General features: G+C 37.7%; 1 protein-coding gene across 1 annotated transcript in view; it reads left to right on the forward strand.

Moving 5' to 3' along the window:
• The window catches only part of ATP6AP1 (ATPase H+ transporting accessory protein 1), a 43,875-nt gene extending 27,688 nt beyond the window's left edge, over positions 1 to 16,187 (forward strand). The window contains exons 7-10 of the mRNA XM_032687212.1: positions 3,475 to 3,716; positions 4,297 to 4,350; positions 11,670 to 11,907; positions 14,946 to 16,187. Coding sequence (XP_032543103.1) covers positions 3,475 to 3,716; positions 4,297 to 4,350; positions 11,670 to 11,907; positions 14,946 to 15,155 — 744 coding nt within the window. The 3' untranslated portion in view covers positions 15,156 to 16,187. The remainder of the gene's footprint in view (positions 1 to 3,474; positions 3,717 to 4,296; positions 4,351 to 11,669; positions 11,908 to 14,945) is intronic.
• The last annotated feature ends 8,192 nt before the right edge of the window (positions 16,188 to 24,379 follow it).

Consider the following 24,379-nt stretch of genomic DNA (forward strand, 5'->3'; position numbering starts at 1 on the left):
TAGCAGTGAGATACAACCAGCCATTGCCTGTACCACAGATTTGTGGTACACTATCCTTCAGAAAAATGGATATATTAGGAGAGGGCATGGTGATGCTACCCATAGTGAGGCCATGATGCTACATCAGTTAGAAAACATGGAGGAAAACTGTCTGATTTGTGTGGGAAGAAATCTGAAATGGTAATTTCAGGAAAAGCATTTGTAATGTGCTGATATTTGGCTGGAATGTGAATGCTGAGTGGCTTCTGATGTGGCACAGCCAAACCCCAGCAAGCAGCATGATCTCCTATTCTGCAGTACCCCTGTACTGAGCACTTAGCAGCTTCCTAGTGACATTTTTTAAAGGATACTTTGCAAAAAAAAAGATTTTAATGGTCCCTGTTAAAGCAATTTATGAAAAATTGCTTTAACAGCAAATGCAGGCATGCAGTCAATTTGGTATCCTGTCAATAGAATTGCAGTTGGTACATGATATGTAGATGCAGTTCCAGCTGCTAAACCCAAAATCCAGTTCAGATAACAGGTATTTGAGGTGCTGTGGTAGCAGTTGCAGTGCCTGCCCTCTCCTGCTGGAACTTTCACCTCAGGATTCAGACCATCACAAGTGGCCCAAAAGGATTCTTTGGCCCCCTCTTTCACAATGTATTTTGAGCTTTGGCCTATACATACATTCCTGAAATATTTCCAGGTTCTTTTCTTCATTTGTGAAAATTAATGCTATTAAGCAATATCTCATTCTTATACTGCACTAAATCCTATGTTAAAATTCATGTGAAATGTGGCTTGTTTCTGCTGTTCATTACTATTCATCATTTCAGTGAATGAAAGTTTCATTTTCACAGCATTTTGTATTTTTCTCCTATATGTTTACAACCACTGGATTTATATTTGTTTTCAATTGTAATTTCAATTACATGAAATGGCCACAAATCTTTTTTTCTTGTCTCTAGCCATTCTATGTTGGAACAGCCAACAAAACTGTGGCAACAGCAACAAAACAAGTGAATAATTTTGGATGTAAGGTCTGTTTGCTTTGAAAAATATTAGTGTGTTTGTGCATCAGGATGTTGCCAGATCAGCTTCCTTTCTCCTTTCCTAGAGAGATTAATCTGAATTAGAAGGCTTACAAAACATGTCAAAAGGAAGAATTTTTTTCAGGCTACCTCTACTGCAGGTTCAGCTAAGTAATTACAGCATTCAGTTCTGGTTTAGGAAAATGTAAATGACACCCTTTCTTTTCTGTATCTTATTTAATCAGTTCTTGTGGTTGTTCACTGCACATCTGAGATAAAAAATGCGGTTGATAAATCCAGAGAACAAGATGGTGACTCACATATCCCACAGCTCAGGTTAGGTAAAGGTGTAGGGCACACTAAACAACAGAATTAAGTATGGTTTAATGATCAGCAACACTTCCACTATGGATTGTTCCTAAATAATCTAATTTGATGTACAATAACTCAGTGTAAGAATTGCCTCACCCACAGATGTGAAATGCATCTCCAGGCTAAAGGGGTGAATATACAGGCCAGTGAGTGTTTGGGGGACATTTCTTCAGAGAGCTGATAATTTTTGGCTCCTGTATAGTGTAGTGATCCTACCTGCCTATAGCTGTGCAAGTAAAGACTCTCTGGGCTGCACAGTCCATGGATGCCTATATTGTCATTCACAAATATGAAGGAAACAAAAGCCTTTTTAGGAGTGTTTTTGGGAAGCTGTGTTGCCTCCCTTCTTCAGCATGGGCAAATTCATTAAAACAGATTTAATAATGGAAAGCTAGTGGATTTCTTTGTCCCTGAAATGCCTTCTTCCTGGACAAGCACTCTTTTGGTTCATATGCTTTTTCAGAGCTGGAAGGGAATCTCTGTGTGAGAACCTCATGACAAAGTACTGGCAGGAGAGCAACAGAAATAAAGCCGTAGTCTTATGACTGTATTTTAATAGCTTTCTTTTTATTTTAAGGTACTTAAACCTCATCTCCCAAGTTCTCCCAATGACAGTATCCATGTAGCATTATTTTCAGCTACTAGTAGGTGTTTTTTAAGCCCTCTTTAGGCGATAGACGGGGCCCACATAGTGAAGTCAATAGTTAGACAGGATATAATTTAGACTTCAGCTTCTCCCCTCAGTTTGAAATAAAATGATTACATTTCAGGAAAGCCTAAGGAAAGATTAAAAGTTTTATATCAAAAGTTGAATATTTTCTTTTGTTGTACCCTCTTTTTTAAAGAAAATTATATTAATTTAAAATAATGCATGTTCTGATGTATTTGAAAAGAGACTACTCTGAATTAAAAAGAAATTCATAAAGTATGCATGTAAGGGAGAGGAAGATTGCAGTCTTCACTGGGGCATTTAGTCAAAGGGTTTTAATGTAGCCTATTCTGTTTCATTCATAGAATGAGGTATCTGCAAAGACATGTTACAAATAACAGATGACCAATAGCATTTACAGAGCAGCGGTTAAGGTGGCAAAATCTTTTGGGGCTCCTCTCCACAGGCAGGTTATAAAGTGATATTATACCCTCTGTTCCAGACTTGGAAAATGGTCCTTGACTGTCTCTAAACCCATTAAAAGTAGTTCCAGGCAATAGCTCTATGTAATTATTGTTCTAGTAATTCCTGTTATGCCTTTCATTTCTTGTACCCCAAAATTATACAAGGGTAGAGACCACTTGTAGAATACAAAGTTGTAAAGCTGACATGGGACTTAAAAATATGTGAAATATCCCAGATATGAACAGAGTAAAAAGTGAGGAGTATGACATGAACAGGATAAAGTTATTGTCTAATAAGGTCAGCTAGTTTTAACTGTTGATATCAGTGGGGCTGTTTTACCAGGGATGCTCTGGGCACATTTTTTAGAACATTACCTACTAAAAGGAATTCCCGGAAATCTCCTAAAAGCAAATGTGTCTCTTGTAGGAGTTCACCACATCAGCCAAATAAGCATAGGTCTTCTTTTTCCAGAAACCATCAGAACAGTCTAAAAAAATCATTCTGTAGTTAAGTAGTCTGCTTTCATGCCTGTTAAAATAAGGAGTGCAAAAACTATTACTGTTGTTAAGGGGTGATGGTCTCTGAACTGGTAAGCTGAAATTTTCTTGTGATTTTAGTGCAGAAAAAACCATTCATTTCTTTTAGTGTATCTTTCTGGGGGAAAATTAATTCTTTTACCTGTTAGCACTAATGCATACTACTATCTTAAGACAACACTACCAACATGGTTTTACATTCATTTGCCTAGTCTCAGTGGTGGTTGTTTTCACATGTGGACACCTGGCCATGGGAACCTAGGTTAACACTGCCTCATTAGCCTCCACACTGCCAGTTAAATAGACAGATAATAACAAACACTGGTTGACTGAAGATTTAAGGAGAATGGGTGCTCATGGTACAGAATGGTGAAGATCAGTGTTCAGTTGATATTAACTATTACAAAGGAGATGAACTGTTAATGTGCTGTTATTCCAGATTTCTAGAAGGACCAATGTGGTGGCAGAATTGAGACGTCAATTAATGGCCACTGAGGAAGAAGATGATTTATCATATCCTCCTCTGAATATGACCACTGGAAATTATACATGCATCCTTTTTTATGCTAGTAATTTCAGCCTCAAAGCCAACAGTTCAGTTTTTGTGGATTTGACAAATGCAACATTTGTAACACAGAATGTGGATATTTCTGCCTCTGAGTGCTCAGACAGCAACACAACGTGAGTAGCACAAGAAATTTCATAATACATGTGATTCTGAAAACTAATCAGAAATAATGCAATGTCAAATTAGTGCTAGTTTAATTTTCTTCTTCTAAAGCATTCAAAATTAAAAAAAAATTTGGATATTCTTAAAAGAAAAAAATTAAATCAAGACCACAAAAATTGCTCAGATGCAGCCTAATATTTTAAAATTTTTTCCCTCTTATGCTCCTTACTTCCTTGTTTGTTTATATTTGGTCCAAACAGGTTCCCCTGTGCCTGATCTCACAATCACAGAAATCTACTTGCATAAATGAAATCATAATTTCATTCCCTTGAAGGGAAGTATTGCCAGTTACTAGTTAGTAATTCAGCTGGAAGTACATTAATGAAACATAATCTCAGTTTTCCTTTACTTTGAAAATTTGGGTAAACGAAACCCTAGAAATATTTAGTCATATTTTTCTGTGTACTGAACCTTTGCTATATGACTTTTGTAATTGCCTACTGATTTAGAATATTCCCTCCAATTGAAATGTCACAATGATCTAATTAAAGCTGACTACTCTAACATTAAAAATCTGTTTCTTTTTCTTAGACTGTCATTAAAATACACAAAGCCAGTGAATGAAATCAGCAGCCTAGAGATAAGGTAATTTATGATTTTTTTTAAATAGATCTTTGCAACACCTGTTTGTAAATTAGGAGCAAAAAAAGAGGAGGAGTTAAATGAAAATGTTTCTGAATTTATTGTTTTCTCTTCTGAGGAGTTAAGGTGCAGGAGAACAATAATGCAGTCTTTATATAGAAAATATATTAATATGCTCAGATAAAGTTCTGAAAAAATATTGTAGGTAAAAATCGATACTGTATGTTACTGGTATATACAGCATCCTGTTTTACTAATAGGATCAGTCCATGATCCTGTCTCAGATAAATCTAACTGTGATTTGTAAAATATTCTAGAGAGTGAAGTCTACTTGCATGGCCAGGGCTGTATTTAGTCCTAATGTGGATTGCCAGTGCACTCTATTAGTGCTAGCTTGTGGTTAATGAAGGTGCAAAAAATCTTAATTTTTCTGCTCCATGGGTGATCACAAGACAATTTTTCTGCTACCATGAGAACAGGGAAGAAAAGCAAGGGAATGGGAAGACTTGTGAAGAAAAATCAAAGGGAGAACCATAGAATCGTTTAGGTTGAAAAATACCTTTAGGATCATTGAGTCCAATGTTTAGCCCAGAGCTACCAAGTCCACGACTAAACCATGTCCCTAAGTGCCACATCTACATAGATTTTAAACACGTCCCGGGATGTTGACTCAGCCACTTCCCTGGGTAACCTGTTCCAAGGCTTGACAACCCGTTCACTGAAAAAATTTTTCCTGATATCCAACCTAAACCTCCCTGGTGCAATTTGAGGCCATTTCCTCTTGTCCTGCGGCTTACTTGGGAAAAGAAACTGACTCCCACCTCACTACAACCTCCTGTCAGGTAACTGTAGAGAGCGATAATGTCTCCCTTCAGCCTCCTTTTCTCCAGGCTAAACAACTTGGCTCCCTCAGCCCCTCCTTAAAAGACTTGTGCTCCAGCCCCTTCACCAGCTTCTTTCCCCTTCTCTGGACTCACTCCAGCACCTCAGTGTCTTTCTTGTAGTGAGGGGCCCAAAACTGAACAGCGGATTTGAGACGTGCACTCATCAGTGCCAAGTACAGGAGGACAATCACTGCCCTGGTCCTGCTGGCCACACTATTTCTGATACAAGCCAGGATGCCTTTGGCCTGCTTGGCCACCTGGACATTCTACTGACTCATGTTCAGCCAACTGTCAACCAGCACCCCCAAGTCCTTTTCCGCTGGGCAGCTTTCCAGGTGCTCTGTCCCCACCCCGTAGCTCTGCATGGGGTTGTTGTGACTCAAGTGCTGGACATGTCACTTGGCCTCACTGAACCTCATACTGATCCACTCATCCAGTGGATCCAATGATCCAGCCTGTCCAGATCCCTCTGCAGAGCCTTCCTACCCTCCAGCAGATCAACACTCCACCCAACCTAGTGTCATCTGCAATCTTACTAAGGGTGCCCTCAATCCCCTTGTCCAAATAACTGATAAAGATATTAAGCAGAACTTGCCCCAACACTGAGCCCTGGGGAACACTAGCTGTGACTGCCTGCCAGCTGGATTTAACTTCATTCACTGCCATTCTGAGAATTCACAGATGTTGTTCTCACTAGTGGATTCTATGGATGAGGAAAGCATCTGCTAGTGTTTGCATGCTGTCATTCAGCTGCTGGTAAAGAAATTCTTTCCTCAGCAGCAGGAACAGCAGTAAAGGATTATTTTCTTAAGCTCTGGCAAAGATAATGTGGCCTGCTCTTTTCATTTTGGTACCTCAGTTAGTTGCTTAAAATTATTTGGGAAGGATTTGGCCAGGGAACTTGCACTGAATTAAATTTCTGTATATCAGATTATGAACTGGATGTTTGCTTGGGCAGCAAGACACATGACTTTTGCCATCTAAAACGCTTTTCACATTTTGAATAAGGGAAATTGAACTCCAAGGAAACCAAAGAGAGGAAAATAAAGTAATAATGAGGGAGACAACAAAACTTTGAACAACGTATTGGTAAAAGTGCCAAAGAGGCACATGACATTAAAATTATAAGATTGAATAAATACCATTATTTACACTGAGACAGAAGGACATTGTACATTTAGGTAAAAGAATCTCCAGAACTTGTGTTGAGGAGAGTCAGTGATGTGTTTCAAGTTGTATTTGGAGTGCGTAGAGACACTTATAGTCATTATCGGAGACCATGGCAGACATGCATTGTTATTTAACATCTGTCCTTCAAGCATCTGCAGCCTTGTGAAAGAACATAGTGTACAGATAAGACTGCTGTTAGTATAGTATTTTTACTTTTTTGACTGTTGTAGTTAGCTGTGTATAGGATCCCTGAGAACTGTCCTTGGTGATGGTGTCAAGCATGCCTTGGTTTCAATACTGTAAATTATCAAAGGGACATGTATTTCCATAAACACCCCAGGGAATTAAGTAAATATTTTCCTTGGATCTCATTCCAAAAATACTGTTCTAAAACCAAGTCTCTGTACAAGTTGTATTTTTCCTTTTACTGTAAGTCTCAAAATATCACCCTCTCTGATGCTGCCCTGGTGCATTTCTGTCTATTTGTTGCTGTTCCTGTCCCACTCTCATAGAGCCAGACCCTCCAAAACAGTGCTCTGTATTTTCATTCTACATCTTTGCTCATTCTAGTACAGATCTTAGCTGCTCTACTGAAATCTCTTTCTGTATGAATGAGTGACATCCTTAGCATAATATCATGCTTTCTAGTAAAATTACAGTTCCAAGAAAATAATATGACTCATAAAGCATCCTATGGAGCATGACCCTGTGCTTCAAAACTAGTTAACTGCTAGATCTTAAAGGTGTTGTCTTCTTTAAAGTAGTCAATAGTACTACAGACCAGAATCTTTTGGCAGTCAAAACATTTATCTTAGATTTTGTTTTCTGAAGCAGGTGTAAGAAGATCAAATGTGATGTTAGTGCACATATATGGACTTAATGAGGGTTATTCAGATTTATGTTTAGTCATCATTATAAAAACGTACAATTTTAATTAATTATTGGACAAAAACTTTAATGTGGTCATGAATCTGAGGTGTATCTGAAGAGAAGAAATTTAAAGCAATTCTGCAAACAGACCTACTGTAATTAAATGAGAATATCAGTACAAAAGCTGAATGATTCATGTTTTCTCTCTTTTTGAGGAACGTTTTTTATATTCTTTGAGCCTGTTTTAGTAAAGGTGAAATACTCACAAAGTTTCTCTTGACCTTTGCTTCTACTTGAACATATTATATCTAAATGCCGAAATGCAAAAACAGCCCTTGAAACTGGAATAAAAAATTCAGGCTCCACAATAGGTGAGGACTTGAAAAGAGAGCTCAGGTGAAGTCCTGAGTGTTGTCATGCCCAGCAAGTAATATTAGCATAGCTGGCGTGTTTTGCAGAAGATTTTGATTTATTCCATGCAGTCATGTGTGATCCAGGTTTTTAATAGGCCCTCAGGGGATTTGGACACAATTTTTTATGGATGACACAGGTGCTTAGCAATAAAAAATGGAGTAGAGAAAGAATGTAGGGGGGAGCTTCTGGAGTAGTTTCCAGAGTAGCCATTGCTTGGACATTCATCGTGCATTGACCTGCATGTGATTGTTTCTTTATTGGTTTTTTTCCCCCTCTTTCCTTAACTTATTGAGCTGTCCTTGTCTTTACCCACAAATTTCCTCAGTTTTGCTGTTTCTAGTCTCCTCCCACCATCCAGTTGAGGATGAGGAGTAAGGGAAAAGCTATATGGGTGCTTGACTACTGGCTGGTCTCAACCCATAGCACCTCAGAAGCCTTTATAAATTAAAAATACTACTAAAGACTCACCTGGTTATTTGTGCTGCTTTCTGTTGGATTTTCACTTGATTTGTGAGACAATGGTGTCATTTTAGGCCTCTATTGGCTACCATAATACACTATTGTATGCTATATAATGCAAATAATAAGATATACTCAACAGAACCAAAGCAAGCCATTGATTTTTTTTCATGATTAAGTAACACTTTATTCACCCTGTGTATCATGTTTAGCATGTCTCTGTCAAGGGCTTCTAAAATCTACAGAGATACAGTACAACCTCTGCTTTCCCCTTCTGGTAAACTTTGATTACATTTGTTGTTCAAGATTATACCTTAGTAAGATTATGGTCTGCCTTAATAAACAGGACACAAGCAGGGCAAAGAGGTGGAAAGGAACAGAGCTTAGAGCCACAACTGCATTTTTTCGCCTTATAAAGGCCATTTTTTTAGGAGTAGGAGAGCATCCCTTGAAGACAGAAAGTGACTCCAGAGAGGATCTTGTTCAGTAAGCTCATTATTCTTCAATAAAAGAGGTCCTAACTTCATCAGCATGAGCCAGATCCAGAGCCTGCCCCCATTACCAACACCAGTCTACCCCCATGTACTGAGCAGCTGGTCACATCCTACTTCCTCCTAGCAGCTGCAATAGCTGCTTCATCCTGTGCAAACAGCTGTCACCTCCCTCTCCCTCTCTTTAGCAAGAACTACAGTCCCACTCATCCTCCTGCACTTGCCACTGAGAGATGAGCTGTTAGGGAGTGGTTGTAGAGTGTCATGATAGTGTTGGAAAAGTAAACTATTGCTGCAGCAGGAGTGGGAGCTGTAGGTTTTTTGCTGGAAGAAGCATCATCTCAGCTCTCTCATAAACTGATATCCAGCTGTTCAATCACTTATCTGTCATTTTCTCTGAGAAAAAATGTCGAAGTGGATGGAAGTGCAGAGCATTAGTATTTTCCACAATTACATTGATGCATACTTGACTGTTATTTTTGTTTATAGCATGTAAAGAATAGAATTGATGCAAACCACACGTTTTAAAGTCTTTTACCTAATAGTTGTGTTTCTTTCCGAATCTTTAAAACAGTAGTAATTCTAGCTATCTTCCTTTTCAGAAATATCTCTGCTTGTAATGATTAGCCATATGAGGTGTGATCAGTAACAGGTGGTGGCAGAGTTCATATAGTTATCTGGCACAAAGGGAGCCTGGCCCACGACCAGGAAATGTTGTGCCACCGTACATAAAGTACATGATGTCTCTAATATACATAATTGTCTCTAATGTTTAATGCAAACATAACATCCTATAAAAGCCAAGGTATTTTCAGTTCTGAAGATAAAGCCTTTGTTCTCTCTCCCTTTCTTGTCATTCATTTGCTGTAATGTGCTCTTTCTATTTGTTATCTGCTCATCTGAGAAAATATTAAACTAAATGAAGCAAATCTATAGATTTTTGTTCGTTGATTATCTTTTTTTTTTTTTATTTAATGAGTCATAGTTACATCAGTTATCAATTCAGTGCATGCTTGTTGGAGGCTATTTACTACCAGTTGTAAAAGCCTGTATTAGTAAGTCAACCATGTTCAACTAGTTTATGAAATAGAATGTTAATTCTCATAAATCTACAAGTTAACATAACATCTTAGTCTTTGATGCAATGTGAAGACAGTGTTCTCTTGGAGAATGCATGGCCTTATAAAGCTTGTTTGTTCATATGGTAAGTTTACAAGCAATTGCCTTGTTTACCACTTTTCTCATCCTCTCAGCAAAAGCACAGACCACATCCAGCATCTGTGGTTAGCATAAACATATAACTGTGTTTATAACTGGCTTTCAGCTAGTGCCTGTAGCATTGCTACAGGGACACCGTGGAAATTCTGTTCAGGTTGTACTGTATATCAGAAAAAGTTTCCTTTCTTCTAGCAATTAATATCAAGTCTAATACATGTTTTAATTTTGCAACTCTATAACAATAGAATTTTGTCCATAAATATTTGTGAATGTGTACTAGATTAATTTTTTTTTTTCTTTTTCACTGATGCTTGCAGCTGAATGTTGCCTGGATAGACCTGTTTAGACTTAAAAAGTAAGGAATGCCATAAGAAAAAACATCCTTTTCTCTGTTTAATGACACTTTGAGTTCTAGGATCCCTTCTGAGCATTTGGAAACTCTTGAGATTTTTGAAGTTACATCAATCAAAAGCCACAGATTATTAATAAAAGAAAAAAAAAAAAAGAAAAAAAAAAGAAAGAAAGGGTTCAATTACTGTAGTAACCCAACCTGACAAGATTTCTGTTTAGACTCTGTGTTTTGTGGATGATACGATACGTAAAGTAACTAATTTGAACAAACAAGTAACATTCTACAATGGAGAATATTCTTTCTATATACACATATACCCTATATATGCAGATGCCCTATACAATATAAACTAGCCTACATTGTGCCCCATTTATAGATGAATGCTTGTTTTTTCAAACCTATCATTATTGCATCTAGGGTATTACCTGAAATTTAAAAGTCAATATACAGTGTTACCCATGGGAGATAGACATATTAGAATATTTCATTTAGTAACAGGTATCATTTATTGCTAAAAAGATTCCTTTTCTAAATCCTTTGTGCTTACCAATAGTCAAAACAAATCACTGGCAAACTGTATAGGGGAATACATGTGTAGACCAAGTAGGGATACAGTATTAAGCAACATACAATAAGAAGAAAGGTTTATCATTTCCTTATGAGATAGCTTGAATGCCTAGAACTGGATAAAAAGTGGTAAAGATTGGGACATAGTCCTGATCTGTAAAGGATCAGGATGTACTTCTGGATGTTCTCAATTATTTCTGTTTCAGAACATTTGAGAGGTGTTCAGACAGTATTGGTAATAACATACATATAAATTCCATCATTATAAACTACTGGAAACAGTTGCAATACCACATATACACAGATGTTTTCAAAATGAGGAATATTTATTTGTGCCTAACCTACTACAAATTGTGAAACTAGAGCTGACAAGACCCTCCCCACCCTCCAGTGAGAGAAAACGCTGTCTTCTATGTCAAACTCAGACCTTTGCAAAGGAAAATACCATTAGCCATTTGAGCCAAGAAAGAATTGCAATGATAAAATAGAATGGCTATCATGCCTGTACCTATCATGAAAGCAATTTTCAAAAAAATCCCATAAAATGTTTATTCAGAGCCACTGTAGGCTTTCTGACAGTCTCTCAGCTTCTCCTCTACTGATTATAAACTGTTGGTAACTTATGAAATACAGCACTGGTACAGGCCCTTAAAAAATGAAATTGCATTTGCTCCTTGTTTGCCACACCTATGGAAAGCTGTGCTTGTGAGATGAAATTCTAAGATGTAGTAAATACATTCACAGAATCAATCCCAATGACGTGATCGGCCATATCATCAGCTGTGATGTTTGCAGCCAGCAATAGTGAACCTTTATCTGCCACTAGTACTTTATATCAAATGGATATTAACTTTTTCCTTCTAACCTTTTGACTTTTTTTTTCTGTTATCTTTCTAGGTTTTTAATGACCAACAAGTTCTATGAAGGTTCAGCTAGACAATGGTCCACTTTAGATTCAGTGGAGATCATACAAGATGGAGAAAAGTTTGCTAAATTTAATGTTTCTGTCATCTCTGCTCCTGCAGAGTATTCATTTCATTGTCAGCTGGTGGGAACAAGCGATCTCTATCCTGCAAGGCTGGTTCCAGCCAACAATGAGGCAAAAAATTGGGATGTTTTCATTTCCAGGTTGCAGGTGAGTATGCATTGCCATTTCAGAGATAACTGCAAGAACTATTACTTGCTATTGTAGATGCTGAATGACACACATTCATAATGCACTTACTTTCATTTCAGCCTGAGGGAAAATATAAAAAAAGAGCTATTCCCCTATGTGAGCTTTTTAGTAAGGGTAAAAAAAGACACCAGCTGCTGAACAAGGAGAACATGAAAGCACAGCTTTGAAAAACAAAACTATGAAGTTGTCCACAGAAAAGAAAAACCAACTAAACCAAATGTACTTAATCAGACAAAGAATGACTAAGTCCCTATGCCTGTTTAATGAACTGGGCTGCTCTTGGAAACAGGGGCCTCTTAGGTGGGTGGCTTTATGCTGCTTACTTTGTTTATATTTGATTTCTTGGCACTTCGTTTACCTAGGAAAGTACAGCTTAGTGTCGTTGCTGTTTCCAGTGACATAGACTGTCTGTACTCCTACAGATAGAAACAAAGCCCAGTGCAATTAGATTTAATGGAAGGTTTGCCATGGACTTCACTTAAGAGCAATACTAGATCCTGCATGGCCAAGAAGGAAAGCAAGTGGCTTTTTTTGAATGAGACATAGCTTTTCTGTGCATTTAGTACAGTAGTACAGACTACATATGTGAGATGTAGATGATAACATCTGTTTTATTTTGAGCTTTGTTCTTGAATTAGGAGAAGCATATCAACATTTATATCTTAATATTGCACTAAGGGATCTCTTTGATGAAAGAGATAGGAATAATTTGAAACTGTAGTCTATTTGCCAAACATGAGCTAACCCTGTGATAACTAGATTCAAATACTGATATAATTGTATTTATGATTTTTATAACAAACCAAATCTCAATAATCTGACTCCAGACTTGACATTTCTGCTTAAATAATGGAAATCTCAAAGGAACATCATTGGTGCTGAGATTTCCACAAATTCCAGTATCAACTCTCACAATTTTTTGAGAAAAAGTGTACCACTACACACCATTGTTATGAAGGTTCCTTCTGATGTTATTTTTTATGGAAAGGCCTGAAAATACCGAAGTTCATGCAACTCTGCTTTGCCTAGTCAACTCTTTGGAATTAGACTTTTGCATGACTGGGATATAAAAGTACATGAACAATGAAAATACAAGTGTTCTCTTACACTTATCTTTTCCTTGAATTTCTATATGCTTTGAAACTAATGCCTTCTTAAATCTTAGAGGCCTTACTCCATCCTTAGTAAGCATCCTTTCATTGTGGTCTTAATCAATACCAGAAGTAGTAGGTTTCCCACCTTCCTTATTGATTTGAAGGAGCAGCTGCTTCCACTGTTCAGACAACAGAACTCACAGTTTCTCTTGAGAAAGTCCTTTTTCTCTGACCAAATCCTAAGCATGGAACAAAATCTGAAAAGTCTTGTTCTAATTTTTATTGCTATGTGAGAAAACAGAAAGTCACCAATCTGGGCACATTTTCAAGTTCTATCTGAACTAGATTATACTTTCCTAGATATTTTCCCCTGATACGTAGTGAAATGTGATCTCAATATCAGAGTTTGTTCTGGAACGAGGTTTAGAAACCCCCAAACTCTGTTGCATGGTGAAAAAAGCATGTGGGATGTGCTCAGTGGTTGCAGCCAGCACAAAATCCTGTTGCTGAAACTGAGGAACATGATTTTCATGTCAGTGTTATGCAATGAATTAGAAACTAGGATCCAATGCCAATCAAATTGGTACCCAGCACTTTGCAGTGCTGGGTCCTGAAAACAGTATCACAGTAATAGAGGGACATGGCAGCTGCACAGGGAAGCCTTGCATAGCTTGTTCCAAGGCAAGGCTGAACTGATGCAGCCTTTCATTTAAGTTCTGGAGCTAGCTCATTCACTTCTATCTAAAGAACCTCTGTGGGATGCTGTCTAGGCATTCTCATAGCCTAGGATGTCACCACTCAAAGCTGTTCACAGCACCAAAACTTCTCTGGGTTTGGTTCGGTTTTTGTTGGCTGTTCTACCACAGGCTTTTGAGGATTCTCAGAATTGTCAATGAAGTTAAAGAGGACTCTGCTACCAAAAGCACTGTTTTTCTGTATTATGTGTCACAGTAGTTTAGAAGCACCTGGTACCCAAGAAAAACTACCAAAAATTAAAAATCAAGAATATTAGGATTGTTTGTGGCTAAAATATTTCTAAGTTCAAAAATTAGATATTCAGTGTACATTTAAGAGCCATGAAAACAACATATTTTACTTGAAGGCTTTTTCAAGGGTCAAATGATGAGAAAACTCCATTCAAAAATATTTTTAAAATTAACAGTAAATAAAGACTTGTATAACCAAGGCAGACCAAATAATTCTAGACCAAACACTAAATTTGAAACTTCTGCAGTACAGGGGCCTGTTTCCAAAAGACTTTTACATTCATGAACCACAGAACTTACAGAACCACATGTAAGTATTTTTAGCTTTTCTATAGGTAGAAATGCTGCTCGGAGTCACATTTTTACCTCCCACCTGTGATCTAGCACCCCCACAGAAATGATGAAGCTTCAGAAAAACAATAAAATAACCCTGCATTTTCTTAATCTCCTGTTTAAAAGTAGACATAGCTTTTTAAGAATGTACAATTTAATCTTTCACCTCAAAGGTTCAATAAGCACAATCCAGACTAAAAAAAAAAAACAAAAACTAAAAAACCAATAGGATTGAAATACTAAAATTAAGTGTTTCTGACTAAATCTGAAGTGGCAAAGCCTTTCTTAACCAAGTATACCTGGTAAGAGATTCAGAGATTCCTTGTCAATGTGATAAGAAGTGTGTATTGTTTTCCAGAATTTCAATCCATTTTTTGAACACAAATGACATAAATCATCACCTGCTTTCTGTTTTTATTGTAAATAAGTCTTTCAGGTTACATTTCATGACTCCTATTCACATTCTCATTTGTGTTCGAAGCAGTGGCTTAACAAGCAAAGGCTTTTGCCACATACTTCCTGAAAGTAGGGACTACGCTCCAAGCTCAATTGCACTCATTAATCTAGCTTCTTTCATTTTCAGATTCAAGGCTTCAACATTGAAAACAACCAGTTTTCCTATGCAAGTGACTGTACAGGTTTCTTCACTCCTGGAATCTGGATGGGCCTGGTAACATCTGTAATTTTACTGTGGATCCTGACTTACGGAATCCATATGATCATGCAGCTCACAACAAACAGCAGATTCGATGATCCCAAGGGTCCGGCTCTGTCGGTTCCTCAGACAGAATAACCATGGACTGACTCAATGGTGCTGTGGCTTTTCCTAGTCTGATATTTATGATTTTTTATAACCTTTCTACTTCATAATATGTGTAACCTAAAAAAATATCATAGCAGAAAGAGATAATTAAGCTACATATAAAAATGATCCCTATGCTTGGAAACAATAATAAATCTACTTTTTATTGCCATAATTTGTTAACAGCTATCTGTGTTAAGGTTTTGAAGTGAGGTTGTAGAGGTTGTTACTCTCTCTGGCTATTAGAAAGACCATTAAAAATTGCCTTCAGATTAACTACTATTGGCAAAGAAAGAATATCATGACAGAAATAATTGTGAAGGATAAATAACTTATTTGATGGGAAACTATATGTTGAAAATACTGGTGTCTCTACAGTCTCTTCAGTGAGTATGTCATGATGATGCTACATCTTAAAAAGGCTGAACTGTGTCTTGTAATTTTTTCTCTTGAGTAAATCATCCAGAAATGTACAGAAATAATAAAGCTATTAAGTCACTAACTAAATGGTCTTGAGAATCTTTTAAAAATACATCACTTTGTTCAGATGTGGTATCACAAAGAAGAAAGGGCAGATGAAGGCCTAGCTTCCCTCTAATGTTGTCTTATGCTTGTGAGAGTTATGTTGAGTAACACTAACTCCTATTTGTTTTAACCATGGACAGCTGATGGAGCAAGATTCATCTTGTCCAAACTGATCACAAAATTAAACTTGGTGTTATGGCAATGAATGCAACTTTTCAAGTTCAGAACCTACTATGATTCAATGTGCCAGTGCAGACAGCATCTTAACAGAGATAAGGTAATTTTCGTAGCACCTTGCCTTTTCCAGGTATCTTTGGAGTGGTTATAAAGTTCATACAAAGAAAGAAAAATAATATTATATAACATTACTAGAACTACTGTGCTAACGTACTATTTAAGTCTGAGAATGTTATGGTCATCTCAGTGATTCCAGAAACCCAAAAACCTTCACAGTATGCTGTATTATTCTGCAATTAATAAAGACACTGGATCTTCTCACTGGACTGTGGAGTGAATTACTAAATGCTATAAAGAACTAGGAAATAGTAAAAGAACAATGGTAAAATTGTAAAAAATTGGTAATAACAACATCTTTATTCTTTCTTCTGGAACATTTTGTTATGACTGTGTATGTTCAATTAGTAGATAAAAAACCTAAAAATATCATTTTGACAAAATTACATTTGTCACATGAGAAAAATTCTAACTTTTCTGATCTTGATCCATGTCATAGTAGAATGATACACTGGAAAGACATTTAGAATCAACTGTTTAATTAGATAGACCACAGTTTCTATCCATTGTTTCTGGATGTCACATTTTTATTATGCAGTCCAAAAGGTAAATTAAATGCTGTCTGAAGCTATTCCTCCTGAATTGTTCAGTCCTGACCTGGAAAACAAAAGGAAAGCTATCATGTAACTACCAGAGGTGTCTCCTCTGCTGTAATATTTTTCTCAAATGTTTTTCAGAAACTCAGTAATGCATTTGATCTGCACAAAACCTCTGTGTTAGAAAGGCATGTTTTCTTTGCAAAAATTAGTTGCCAGGAGACCACTGGACTTGTTTTATTAATTCTCCTTTCAAAGCAAGTTGCATGAATAAGACAACTGAAAATTGACATAATAGTCATGCAACTGATCGCTAGAAGAGAGAAAGGCTGTTACAAAGGATGTGGTTTGTGGAAGACAGCTTTCTTATGATTTTTATCTAGCTTCGAAAAAATTTGGAACAAAATTAGATTTTGTTCAACAACGGTGATATATAAGAACTGAAGAAAAGCTTTACAAGGCCATCCAGCTCAGGATACTATCTCCAGCCAGGGTATAAGTATGGTGAGCACCTAGTAGTACTTCCTGCAGATGTTTTCCCATTCTCAGGTACTCAGGTTCTCCCAAGCTCAGGTACTTCCTCAGCCAGAAGCTGCCTTTGTGTACAGCTGCCTTTGTGTAACTCTGGGAAAAGTTATAGCCCATGAATTTGTTCAGCTTTCTCTTGAGCCTCTTGGATGCTAGGAGAGTGCACAGTGTCCTGACTGTAGTATGGCACTGGAAATACTTATATCCTCTCTTACTTGCCTGGGATGGACTCTGGAGAAGAGGAGAAGAAAACAGTTTCATATACCCTGTACCATGGGGAAAACATAAGCATCTTCCAGAAGAGCTGTTCGCTGTGTTTGATATTCCACATGCCAGGATGAAGGGGAAGGCATTTTTAATGGAGAAAAGCTTTTTCTTTCCATCTTCTCTGACAGAAATGATACCATGAATGCTTTGGCAAGTAGGGGCTGTGGAGGCATATAGCCTGTTTCCATAGTGAGTTGGGATATCCTTGTTACAGATGCCACCCCTGCTGCCAAAACCTGGACACAGACACCAGTACAGCACCTCAGAGGGCCATATGTGCTGCTGGAGTCCCCATGACCATTCAAACCCCTGTAGCAGTATATCACACTGCCCTGTGGCTGAAGACAGAAAACTGATCATTTATTTTAGCAGTGCTGGATCCCTTCTTTTAAAATAGGACTGGGCCTCAGGAAATTCTAGGAGGATTTGGTCCCTGTCTTTCTTTGTTTCCCTTTCTGAATGAAGTGAAAAAACTGTTGGGGGCTTTCCAGCTCTGATTCCACAATTCAGCTTAATCATAGATGTACTTATTAAAACATGCCTGATCCGGAAGCTGTTCCAGACAGAATATGAGCTCTGTCTGGAAAGTGTGAGCCTTTGGAACTTTTAACCAGAGCTCATTGAATTTATTAGAAGTATTGACCTCTGTGAGTGCTAGCTTATTTCTATTCCAATTAAAAAAAAAAAAAGATGGAGGAGATTACGGGTAAAAGCATCAGTTAGAAAAGAAAAAGCTTTTTTTTTTCAAATATATAAATAAATGAAATTTTATTAAGAAAATATCAGAAAATATCAAAAAACTATGACATAACTTGAAAAAATAGATTTAACTTTGAAGAATCAAGATCAAAACCAGAGAAACCCCAAATCTAAACACAAAAATACTGAAGGTATGGGTTAAGGTATTTCATCACAAAATTCAGGAATAATCATTTGTTGGAAGGGGTAGCTGGGATGAAGCTAGAATCTGAACATCCTGTTCTGATGCAGGTTTGCTCTGTGTCCTGATCTGTTGATTTCTCTGCCTGTAAAATCACTTATTTCACGAATCATCTAGAATCCCTGAAATTACTTATAAAGAAAGAGAGTTTTAATAGAAATAATCCAAGAATAGTATTTTTATGTAGGCAGTAAAGGAAAGAGGTAAGTCATTCCATCTGCAAGGGAAAACTCAATGAAGTAATTGGCTCCTCCTTTCCTTCTGTGTGACTAATAATTAAATAATATGCAAATCTAAATCAGCTGAATTATTAGGTGATGCTGAAGCATTAGAGGATTATGTAATTATTTAGTATAAACTGAGGTCAAGCAGGAGAAACTAGATGCTCAAAATAAAGTGACCATGAAAAGCTAACTCCTAAGATAATCATAGATAAAAGAAACCTGACTGTTGGATAATGGTCAGTGCTGGAAAAAAATTGAAAACAGCCCAGCAGTAGTCTCAGTACATGGTGATGACTGTGGGGTCAAGTGTAGTGACAATTTTACCCTTACACTGCACAAGAGATGAGACAACCCACACAGGAGGGCCAGGGATTCCTTTCCCTGAAGGCTGTTTTTATCTCTTGCATCCTGTGGAGGGTTGACTTTTGTTGGCTGTCAGATGCCCATTTGGCTACTGTCTCACTCCTTCAATAGGGGATGAAAATAAGATGGAGAATTTTGTGGGTCAAGATTAAGACAGGGACACCACTTACCAGTTACCATTGTGGGCAAAACAGACTTACAGAAGATTAATTTATTGCCAATTAAAATAGGTTGAATGGTGAGGAAAAAAAAAAATTAAAACAATGCCTTCAGTCTGCACAAATGCCAAAAAACCCTGTAGTGTCTAACATCTTCAGTGAAGAAACCTGATCTTCAGTTTGCTAATAAAGGTTCTACTCTCGGATTAGTCCATTCCCTATCAAACTTAATGCAAGATCAAAGAGAAAAGAACAATTTCTTCAGGACTCAGATTTCAGCCTTAAAAATTGTTGAGGGGAGGGGAGGAAAGAAAAAAGGCAACAAGATCTTGCCAAGGGGTGGTTCCCTAAGCAAGTAGCCTCTCATTGCCACAATGTGGGTGTCTTTCTTAATCTTCCTACATGTGTAGGTGGAAAGGAGACTTACAACAGTGACTGAACCCAAGATCAGATTGGCTGCTATTGATGTCCCGCAAATGAAGTGGCTTCCTTCTCTTCACCACAACTATTTGTGTACTATTTGTATACCTCTAATGTGAACACACTTTCCCTGCTCCAGATTATCTGGACTTCTGTGTAACTCCTGAAGCTGGTATGTTCTTGAATTATTATAGTAGAGCTTAGTTTTAGACTGTTTTATGTGTTATTCATTGTTGCCATAATGGAAGATAGTTTACTGAATGACTGTATATTTTCTGCTTTGCAAATATCAATGTGGATGTCCAGTGGAAGACTAGGAAACCCATTTTAATCTGTCTTAATACTTCTTTAACTAGCTGTGTAGAAGCAACATAAAATGAATGGTGTACAGTCTCCATGACATCATATGCAACTATCTTTAGTTAATGAAAACTGTGCAAAAGCAATATTTGCAACACAAAAAACCCTCCCAACAGATGCTCTCATGAAAGTCATTTAGGAAGATGGATAAGTTAAGGAATTTCTGATAGAATGCTTGAATTATAATTTTGTATATCCTATTTATTCTGGATAAATATGGATGTATATAGATAGCAGAGTGATCACTTCAGCTATTTAACTGACATCTTTCGCTGTACTGGCTTGATTTAAGATACTACTGTCCCTATCTACCCTGCCTTTCATTCATGTATACCTGTGCTTCAGCTGTTTGTTAAATCCACACTGCTGTGCTCCCTTTTCCCACCAAAGATATAATATTTTGCACTAGAGTAGCTGAGATGCAGATGTTTGTCTAGATCTGTCATTCCTGCTGCTGAGTACCTGGCAGAGGAGCAAAGCGGATAGCTACAAACACTGATATCTTAAAATATTATAGCAATATTGGGGAAGGATTTTTATTATAGCTGTCAAAGCGGGAAACCAAAGCATGCAAATAGCCAAGTGCCTTGTCAGGATCAAAGACCACATTACTGATAGCCTGAGAGGCAGGACCATCTCCATTTTCGGGAATGTGTTTTCTATCTGTGTGTGCATCAACACATTTCAGATAATAACCTGTGCCAGGACAAGTTCAGGAGTGCTCTATTTCATATCCTCCTACAAAGACCCCTAGACTGTCCATGGCAGAAGATAGAGAGCATCAAGATCCATCTCTGGCCACCTTTTTTTGTTCTGTATCTTTCAGACTGCTATTGAACAGGGATGTCCTAGGCCCCCAACAGTCTCAACCCATCTCTTTAAAGGAAAAGAGGAAAAATGTGGAAGAGGAAAGGCAATACAGATCATCCTCTTTTCCTCAATAGTGAGGATCTTTGCACCTCTAAGTGTTTACCAGAGCCCTTGCCTGGAAAAGCAAGGCTGGCAACAAAGGGCCCTGCCATTTCCAGTGGAGGTGCACACCTGTGATGCTGGGCTGTCTTGGAAGGTTGCCCAAGTCTTCAGCTTTCTCTCCCAGAATGACACTTGGGGGCTGTCTGCAAACTAAGGCAGGAGTCACTGCTTTGGCTGCCCTCCAGAAACTCTGAGGTAGCTGAAAGGGAGTGGGAGGAGGGAACCCTGCAGCGGTACCACATTTGTCTTAATACCTGCATGAAGTGTCAGAACTGTATCCAAGAGTTCTTGAAACAGAAAGTTGAATTCTGAATAGAAAAATCTTCTTATAACTAATTAGTATTACAGTTACAAAATAGATGATCTGCTTTTGCTTGTAGAGCTTTCATGGATATGTACTTACACAGCAAGAGTGGAGCAATTGCATCAGTTTTCATTGATTTAGAATTTCACATCATTTTTGTTGGTGTACAGACTGGTTTTGAGGTCAGAATTTAGACCTGAATGGCTTACTGCTACCAATTTCTGTGGTCTAAAAATGACTAATAGATACTTAAATGGAGGGAAATTAGTATGGAGGTTTTTTGTTTTGTTTTCTTTTTTCTTAAATAGCACAAAAGATTCTTTATTGAATATATCAGGGAATTTATAGTTTGCTCATATTCTGACGTAATTTGAATCTGTTTCTGCTATAATTGCTTTTATAGCACTCTGAAGTTCTAGGGTGCAGAAAGGGCTTAGTGGTCATAGATTGCTGTGCTGAGCACGCTTCTGACAACAGGTAAATGAGCTAAAGATTAATGACCAGTTTTCTGAATTATATGAAAATCTTCCCTGTATAAAATTGGTGTCCAAAAATTAAGAAAGACACAGGCTTTTGCCTAATGAATTACTATTTCCTGTTTATTATGAAACTCATGTTTAACACTTGAGCCAGTTACTTTTACCACTTTACGTTATCAGAAAGGTGAGAACCTCCTTCAGTTGGGTCATTGTTTTCATCTGGAATAGCCAAAGGTTTCACTTCAAAGATTCAATAAGATTGCATGTTACTCATTAAGTAAATCTGTCCCTTGTCTAATCAGCAGTGTATACATCTTCTGCAAATCCAAGGCTGGATTCAGCTCCTATGCAATGGGACTCTGATTCTAAAAGCTGTTTATGTTGTATCTGGAAATTACATAGTGATAAAGATTATAGCTTGTACCCTTCTCTGATAGTGTAATATATAGGGCCTCCCATCTCCAAGTGTTAGCACACTTCAGCTGCTGTGGAATCTGTACTCCAGCCCTTTGCACCCTTTGTAGGAAAGAGAGTCTAAAGGGCACTCACAACAGAGATGATGACTGCCATTAGTGTTCTAAATGAAATAATTTCATTATTGTCATTGCATATTATTGATTTAATGTATTGAGAAGGAGGATGATATTTTCCCTTTAAATATTAAGTCCAACGTTAAACAATTATCTATTAGATATTTCTCTTAAGGAACTTTGTAATGTCACTCTACTGTGGTGCTGTGGTGGTAGTCGGTTCACACTAAATATTAATACAAGCCTCTGATAGAGAAAAGGTCTCAAAATCAAGATGTATTTATGGAAATTGGTTCATATGTATGTAAAACTGCAGTTTTTTTGTCAGAATATAGCCTCTATTTACTCGTGTGCTACAGCATGTTGTCTATTAAGTGAAGAGCACACCTTATATCTGAAATGACATGTAGGCCATATGGTTTGGCCAAGACACTAAAATTAGCAGTTATTCCCCAAAAACTGAGGGCTAATGCAAAGATGATACGGATTTATGTCTCTCTCCTCTGCAGTGTGGTGCTCCTGACACCTCTTCTCCAAAAAGACAAGGTATTATCACACTCCCTAGCAGGTAAAAGTGGTTTGGCAGCTGAATATTGACCCTTCCATTGCTTCATGAAGCTATGTTGTCCACCTGGATGTCTGACTTTAAGCTTTACCTGAGTTGAAACTCACATTTTTAGCTCTTTTCTCCATGTTTGAAGTGAACATGCTTGTGAGTAAGCAGCAGAAGTGAGGGTTGACCTGATCTGATTTGGAAATACTCTGAAGTCTGAAACCTGAGAACATCCCCCTTCTGCCCACACATGACATCACCTTCTAGCTGGTCCTTCCTGTTTGGTGACCCAATTGCTTAGATCTGAGCTCTGTGCTTAAAAGCATCTGGCAAGTGCAATGAGTACCTGAGAGCGGCACAAGGCCCGTTTACAGTCCTTACCAGAGAGAAAAGCTGCTTATTTGTTTTGGAAATAGAGGCTAGAGTGTGATATTTCAATTACTTCCACGGCAATAGGCTTTGAGAGACAAAGTGGGACTTTCCCAGAACACATAACAACTTGAAAACAGAATAGAAAAAAATTTACATAGTAACACTATGAAGTTTCCTTTAACTTTTGAATTTTACCTGTTAGTTAACCAATGATTTAATCAGTGAAGTAATTGCTGTTCTGCCAAGCAGTTATGAGCAAATTGGTATTGATTTCCTTCAGGTGTCAGGCATCCCTTGTTTTTGTAATGTCAGGGGATGTGCCAGCACAGTGTGGTGCCCCCTATTTTCCTCTGCCCACACAAACCAGCAGGTGCCCTGTGATGATAAGTGTATTTAAGGGGCTGCAAAATTTGGAAACAATTACCTAGTTTGAAGGCACTGGAATTTTTTCTGTCTTCTTCTGTGGGCTTCAGATTTGACCTGATCTTAGGAATGCAGCATAGCCCATTGCATGGTCTACTTAGTAAGAGGTCAATAAAGCACGTGGCTAAGTGACAGAATTGCGAACCTCCTTATAAGGCAAACCCCTTATATTCCCAGTCTAAGTTAGATCTGGTCACTGCAGAGAGAGCAAAAGACTACTCCTTGACTCCTTGTGTTATGAGCATCACTTCCTTCATTTCCTCTGGCTGGCTCACGCTGGCAGCTTCAGAGAGAGCTACAGTGCCCATGTGTCAAAGGGCTTATCATCAGACTTACACATCCTGCAGGAAAAGGAAAGGTTACAATACAAACACATTCATTTTGTTTCATTCACAAAATCTTCTCTCCTACATCTCTAGTAGCAAAGCACCAAAGACAACAGGCTTTATTCTTCATTTCATGCAAATGGCAGTCAGTTAAGGACGCAAGTAACTGGTTAAGTAGCTCCATAAGTGAAGCTTGAACTTTTAAAACTTTAATTAAGTTTGTTGCTAGAAGTGTACCACTTAGATGTACCAATTATTCTTGAAGAGTGTTTCTGTCATATCTCTCACAGCACACCCTTCACTCTGAGCAGAACAAGGAGTTAGCAGTGAGATTTGGTAATTTTTTAGCAGACAAAGTAGGGATTGTCAGATTGGAACGTGAATTTTGATTTCTGAAAGGAATGAAGTGCCATGTTAGCCAAATAATTTTTCGGTTATTCTCCCATTTAGTGATGCAAACCAATTGAGAAGGTTGACAGTCAGACATGTGAGCTCTAGGACTTATCCTTCTGCTCTTGCTTCTACCCTTACATAGTCTGGTAATTGCCCCAGAGCTTGCCATGACCCTTTTCTAAGCAGCTTTAGGAGTAAATAAAATAATTTGCTGATCCTCAAAAATTGTCTGTATAAGTATGCGGTTT

Source organism: Chiroxiphia lanceolata, chromosome 5 (genome assembly GCF_009829145.1).
Source record: "Chiroxiphia lanceolata isolate bChiLan1 chromosome 5, bChiLan1.pri, whole genome shotgun sequence".
NCBI classification, from domain to species: Eukaryota; Metazoa; Chordata; class Aves; order Passeriformes; family Pipridae; genus Chiroxiphia; species Chiroxiphia lanceolata.